The sequence below is a fragment of the Dreissena polymorpha genome, unplaced genomic scaffold (genome assembly GCF_020536995.1).
Source record: "Dreissena polymorpha isolate Duluth1 unplaced genomic scaffold, UMN_Dpol_1.0 chrUn036, whole genome shotgun sequence".
NCBI classification, from domain to species: domain Eukaryota; kingdom Metazoa; phylum Mollusca; class Bivalvia; order Myida; family Dreissenidae; genus Dreissena; species Dreissena polymorpha.
In genome coordinates, this window is record NW_026273350.1 from 112400 (window position 1) to 119792 (window position 7393).

Sequence of the window (7393 nt, forward strand, 5' to 3'; positions counted from 1 at the left end):
CCATTAATTGTTCAATATGCTGGTGAATCATAATACATTTTTACTAATCTTTTTATAAGAACTTCAAACTTAACTTTCAAGGTACCAAACTGTTCCACATAAATATGATAATCATGAAACATGTGGACATTATATCAAACATAGTAATTGTATACAACAACTACCATATTAATTAAAACTCCAGTCTCTGTATTTCGGCTGGAATAATAATAACACATGTGTAAAGTATTCCTTCTTCAAACCGAATGGTGAACTTGCGTTTTCAAATTATAGACATTGTTGAACATGTGAAGACATTAATTTTTTTATATATTAATGCTAATGTATTTGTATATCAAAATATTTTTATATCACATTTCCACTAAACTTAGCTATTCATACCATTGGTCCTTATTACTTATTCAAACCAAATAAGCATCTCGCATGTTCTCCTTAAGGAATGCCTTCTTATGTACCATACTCTTTGACACAACTATAACAATCATTATGCGTCTAGTTATGATGTTAAAATATGAACATTCTTACACGTTTTATATATTAATAAACTAATACAGAAATGTCTTTTTTGTGCCTGAATAATAAACACAACAATATCCTTATTTATTACTTACACCATATAACGAACTGGCATTAGTTAACTATACGAATATCATAACATATACCAAACATAAACCATTTCTTTTTTATGTAATACTTTGTACTATATAACTTTAGATATCATTTATTTTTAAATCAAAATAATTGTTTTAAAATGTATACGAAACAGGAATTTTCAACTGAACAAATATTTCCATAAACGAAACTGTAATCCTTGTTAAATCATTTTACAGGTAAGTGTGTTAAAGAATATACATTCCACATACTTCCAATTATGTGTTTATCCAGTTCCTTCTTGCAGCATTAATGAACACACAACTTAAATATGCCGTATTTCTTATTGGAGCAAAATGAGAAATGCTTTCTTTCTGAATTTTAATAATAATTGAGCAGGTATACAACTTAACTTCATAAGTATAACAATGTATGCTGTTAATATAATAATAAAATATGCATTCCGATATTTTTTTTATTTATTGATGTATTGATGTATTGATTTATGGATTTATTAATTTATTGATTTGTGGCTGGGAACGCAACGTTGACTATTCCGGCGCTGACGTCGTTTCAGAGAAAAAAACGACTTTAAGTTGTGACTTCTGTTTCGCGTACTTTGTCACCAATTATTTTAGCCATTAACAATAGTTTTATTCTCAAGCAGAACGTACAGCAAGGTTGTTGAGTGCGGAGAATTAAATTTTACCTTTTGTCTTTTGATATGTTTTGGTTTAAATTTACCTCAGCTTATATAAACAATTAATACTATAGGGCAGATTTTGCGGGTGATGGACGTTGGCAATTGCTAATTTTCGATAAAATTTCTGCGTTGTGTAAAGGTAGGTTTTGTCATTGCTTTTTTCAACCAATATAAAAAGTTGTTCTGTGTGGAGTGAATTTAATGTATAATAAATCTATTGAACAAATTACGGTGTATGTATGAGTCGTTTTGGCTGTCAAAATGAATAATTAAGACAATATTGCTGTGTCTGTTTTACCCAAAACTGGGCGAAAGTTGTCAAAAAGTAACACACTTCTCATTTGATGTTTTGTTGTTGAATTTTCCTGTAATGACAGTAATTACATTTCGTTTGGAATTGTTTGTGCATTTATTTTTATTTCCATTCGATGTTCAATTTATGTAATTTATGATGCTTGTTTAACAGTTGATCAGTTGACAGCAGACACACTGTTAATTGAATAGGGTTGTATCATAAAAATTGTTTTGCAAATTTCTAAGCAATCACCCGATGGCAAGTAAGCAATAACATTGCCTTTCGTTGTGACAACACAACGAAAGTGTCAGCAATCCGATTAATTATATTTGATAATGATGGTGAGTATACATTTTAATGTTTCTATTGTTGTCAGAATTTTAAGTTGTTGATGTCCATATTAATGGTTGTGCTCAAGATAAAATAAAAATATATGAATTGTTTTCTTAAGCTGCATCATATCCGTCACGTGTGTCAGCTAAAGATACAGATCGAGCCAAACCGAAAAGAGCGAATACAAAAAAACAAGTGCTCATTAAATCAGGTATCATATGACTTACACCCTGCATTTTTACCTTATATGTGTTTAGCATCCTGTAATAAAAAAAGATATTATCCTATGCAAAGTTATGAGGATGTTTTGTTTAAAACACAGAATTATGTATTTTAAGAAAAGTGTATAATGCTACAGGATGGATAAAAGTTTGCACGCTTGATGAAGCAGTATTGCCAAGGAAGAGATAAGCATGTTACCAGCTTAGTAAAGCATTGTTTTTAATAATATGCTTAAGACAAATAATAATATGATTAAAAGATACAAACATAATTGTATTTAAATTACATAATAAATTAAATAAATGTATTAAATGCATATATGATGAAGTACTAAAACAGAATTATACTTTATATTAATGTTTTAATGAAAAACATTCACTATGCTCTGTTATTTGTGCATATCTGAAGGGTTCATAGTGAATTCTGAACGAAACAAGTATATTTAAATTGAAAATATAAATTAATTAATATTTTTCTGTGTTATTTTCACCCATATAAAGTTTGAAAAGAAAAAATATCAATGGAGAAAATGATTGCATATCATATTTATTGTAATTGCAATAAATTGTAGACACGTAGGTGGTCTCCATTGTGTGATGTTTTTTTACGTGTTTGTAGAAGGTTGCTTATAAGAAATCAGACATTTATATAAAAAAAATTATTGCAGATCTTCAATAATGAATTGTGCCAATTCTGGTGCAACCTCAACTTACCAAGTTTACATCTTACTGTCAGTTTGGAAATTGTGTGAATGATAATACGGACAATATATTGTGTTCATAGAGTGCTGTGATATACTGTGATATACTGTGATGTACACGTAAAATCACGCCGTATTTGCATGCTCTATTAAATAAAATATTTACGTTTGGGTATTTTTCAACGCCATGTTCTGATGGTCTCGTGATTGCTTCACACAGGAAAGGCAGTGCTAACACAGTCAATAATTCGCGAGGTATTACATTGTTAAGCACTCTCTTAAAATATTTACCAAAATATTAAATAATATAATATATTGTCTGTTTGAACAAACAATTAGTGTGTATATATAGAGGAACCTGCGGGATTCAGGCCTCACCGGAGAACAGCAGATGCTAATTTTGAATTACATTGCCTATGCTTTCCGGGATAATTTATGGTATAAATTGATACAATTAGGTATTCGATGTCACATAGTGGATACAATAAGGTCGACGCGTACCGCAATAAAGTCCAATTCAAATCCTGTAAGTTAAGTGAAAGCATGCTTGCTTGGAGTGAGGCAGGGTGAATGTTTGTCTTCATTTTATGTTCCATGTATTTATATGAGTCAGCGTTTTATCCTAAAGAAATATAAGGTATTGACGTAATTGATTTTAAAATGTTTTTTTTTGCTAATGATATGATTGTTTTCGGCAGCACGGCAGAAGAATTATAAAGAGGATTAAATTTGCTTCAAAACTTATTTTTAATATTGATATTACTAAAATTATGATTTTCAGAAAAGGTTGGCGAACAATATCTAAACATTTTATTAAAGCGGTAAACTGATTGATATCGGACTCGTTTTTAGTTCTGGACGTTTCTTTTCGGAACCACATACTACGCTTTCAGGACAGTCATTAAAAGCCATTTTAAAAATGAAAACATATTACTGTAAATTTACTGATATTTACGTGAGCCACAAATTAAATCTCTTTTATAGACTTATAACTCCAATTTTGAATTATGGCTGTGAAGTTTGGTATGTGTTAATGGTATTTCCGCTGGGCGTGCTCATATACTATTTTGTAAATAAATCCTCTGCGGATGACTTTGCATGAGGCAAACTTTGTCGTCTTAATTATCAATCTGTCAGATATATTAGCGTTATTAAATAGTGGATTACATTGATAAGAACATCAGACAACAAATGTACTTAAACATTTCATTTAATGCTGGTTAATGATTGCAATAACCATACTTGCTTTGTAACTAAGGGTTTTACGCGTAATGGCTCTTTCAAGGTCTCGGAAATGATAAGGAGTTTATCAGAAATCTTAGACATAGATCAAATGCCAATTCTCCGAATATTAATTGAAAAAAAAAGGTGGTTGTGTCTTAAATTGTCGATGAAATATCTACTCAATAAAGCAATCTTTATTTGTTAAATATGTTGCATCAAAGTAAATCCACAAGTTTTAAAGTGATACCATTCAACCAATTAGCTCTATGTTTTCGGTAACTGTAAGTTTTCGAACACCCCTTCTTTTAGCAAAAATAATTATTTTTCGTGACTCTTAATTTTCGGAAACAGGAGTTTTCGTCCATAATTAATGTCTTTAAGTTTTCGGACAGTATATTTTACAGCGCTATTTTACCAAATTTCGGTTCTGTTTTTGATGTCTAATGACACTTCGATCATGGGGTTGTACAACCATATTAACATCATAAAACATGGCAGGTGCAAGCCTGAGGGCAACGGACCATTATATTTGCGTTTTTGGGTTAATGACCTTGTAAACCGGTATTAAACAATGGTTTGTCCCGATAGCATAAGCGTTATGCCAATTATCAGGGGTAGTGCCAATTAACAGTTGAATTATCTACCGCAATTGTACTACCCCTTCTCAGTTAAATAACTGTGACAAATACTAAACGCTTCAAAGTGTGATGCAGCCTTTTGCAAGTTTTACGAACAATGGAAGGTGTTACACAACAACTATCGGAAATGAACAAACAAATAATGCATAGTTTATTTTATTGCGTTCATACTAGCGAGTATCGGTACATCACATGCTCATCTTTGAACTCGTTGGTCAAAGTACAACATTGTAGTTACTTTCTGTCAAATAAAATAAGCATTTAAAATAAATTAAAATGCAGTGCAAACATATATTACTGTAATGTATGCTATACGGCATGGTATTTTACAAGCGCGTACTATTACCGGTAGTCTTTGATACAATTGACGCTATTTTCCTACACTTCAATTTTCGACTCTAAGTTTTCGGACACCTGTGTTTTGTGAATATTTTTTGTTTCTAAGTTTTCGGACACGAAACAAAATTATTATTTTTAAGTGTCCGAAAACATAGAGTAATTACGGTATGTCATACGTTCTTGTTGTTTAATTTTTTTTACCAGTGTAGATACAAAGAACAGCAAAATGCACAAGCTTTCTGCAAATACTACCAACGGATGCAATCACGTAAAGCCATTGAATGAGGGAGTCTTGTCTATGACAACCACTACCGCAACCAATCAAACCATCGTCACAACCGCCATCACCGCCACCATAAAAACCATCGAAACCATAGTAAATACCACCAGGACCACCGCCAACACTGAAAACATTGACACAACTGCCACCACCAAAACCACTGACACCGCCGCCATCATAGAAACCACCGGAAACACGAAAACCTATAACAACAGCGCCATCACTGAAAACAATGACAAAACCTCCTCATTGGTGCCATCGCCGTCACCGACAACACGAAATAAGCGCCACCACAGCTATAACCGCCATCACCGAAACCACCACAACTAATTCCACCATTGAAATTACAGTCACCAATGCCATCAAAGCCACCATCACCAGCACCCTCACCACCAAAAACAATGACTTCAACGCCATCACAGCTACCAAAGCTCAGCCGAACCGAAGAAACAACCCAAACCAACGAAGCTTTTGATACCAACGCAATCTCAGCCAACACCGAAACCACCGAAACAAATGGTGTCAACGTCATTACCTATACCACCGACAACATCTCCACCAACGAAATCACTGACACCAACGCCACAAACAAATCCACTGACAATTACTCAACCTACGAAACACTGAAACCCACGCCATCACTGTAGCCACCGAAACCATTGACTTCTTTGCCATGGCCGACATCACCGAAACAACCTGCATCAATAAAACCACCGCCAGCACCGTCACCACCGCAATCATCGGTTCAAACGCCACCACCGCCAACGCAGCTACTACTGCCATCACAGCCACCACCCCCACCGCCAACACCACCACCACCCACTACAACCACCGAAACCACCTTCAACAATGTCACCATCGAAACTACTGACAACAACACTATCATTCCTACCTCCGGAATCAATGACACCACTACCACCGCTTAAACCGCCACTACCGAAACCACTGCGCCGCTCGAAACCACTGTCACTATTGCCAGTAAAGCCAACTTCGCAATCACTGACATCACAAACGACACCGTCACCAATTAGAGTACCAAAAACATCGCCAACACCGCCAACACAGCTATCATCGCTTCCACAACATCACCGCCTCCACCGCCATCACAGCCATCAACGCCACAACTACTACAACCGCAATCACAGCCATCATCGCTACCACCGCAACCATCTAAACCACCGTTATCACCGAAAGGCACCACCATCACCCAAACGCCTGACAGAACCACAACTCACTGAAACAACCATCGCCATCAACGCAACCACCACCATCACCGCCACCATCGCATAAACCGCTACCAACAGTAATGAACGAAACCAATGACAACCACGCCACCACCCAAACCACTTTTATTCACGCCAACACCGTCACCACTGATACCACTGACTCTACCGACATCACCGTAAATACCGTAACCACAGAAACCAAACATCTAGCCAAAAACGCAAACATAATCATCATCGAAACCAAAGACAAAACCAACACCGTTCCCAGCGCCAACAACAGCCACCATCTACTCCAACACCAAAACCGCCATCATTGCCATTACCAAAAGCAATGACAACCACGCATCCCACGACACCATCGAAACCACTGACACCAACGCCGTCAACGCTACCAACTCATCTGCCGCCAACACCGACACCAATGACACCGACGCCACCACCACTGATTCCACCGCTAAAACAGAAACCACTGTTATAAGCAAAACTGCTGCACCAATATTGAACGCCACTATCACTAAAACCACTAACGCCACTGCCACCACCGCAGCCACCATATACCACTGACACCTCCGCCAAACCGCAATCACCTCAACCATTTCCTCCACCGCCGACATCACGACCACAGCCATCAACGCCACATCCTCCACCACCGCAACCACAACCACCACCGAAACCACTTTCAACCACACTACTAACTCTACAAACGAAACTACCGCCACCACCGTCATCACTGACATTCACGCCATCACCGAAGCCACTGACTCCACCGTTATCAATGCAACTACTACAATCATCGAAACCTCTTACTTCTTATTGAACACCGCCATCAATGAAATCACTGA

The 7393-nt window shown here is 36.2% G+C and overlaps 1 protein-coding gene across 1 annotated transcript; it reads right to left on the reverse strand.

The window, feature by feature from the left end:
- Nucleotides 1-6070: 6070 nt before the first annotated feature.
- On the reverse strand, nt 6071-6757 carry LOC127863779 (loricrin-like). The gene is made up of 3 exons (XM_052403424.1): nt 6670-6757; nt 6362-6540; nt 6071-6166 (listed from the first exon to the last, which is right to left on the reverse strand). Exons 1-3 carry the CDS (start codon nt 6755-6757, stop codon nt 6071-6073), a joined length of 363 nt encoding a protein of 120 aa, XP_052259384.1.
- Between the last annotated feature and the right edge of the window lie 636 nt (nt 6758-7393).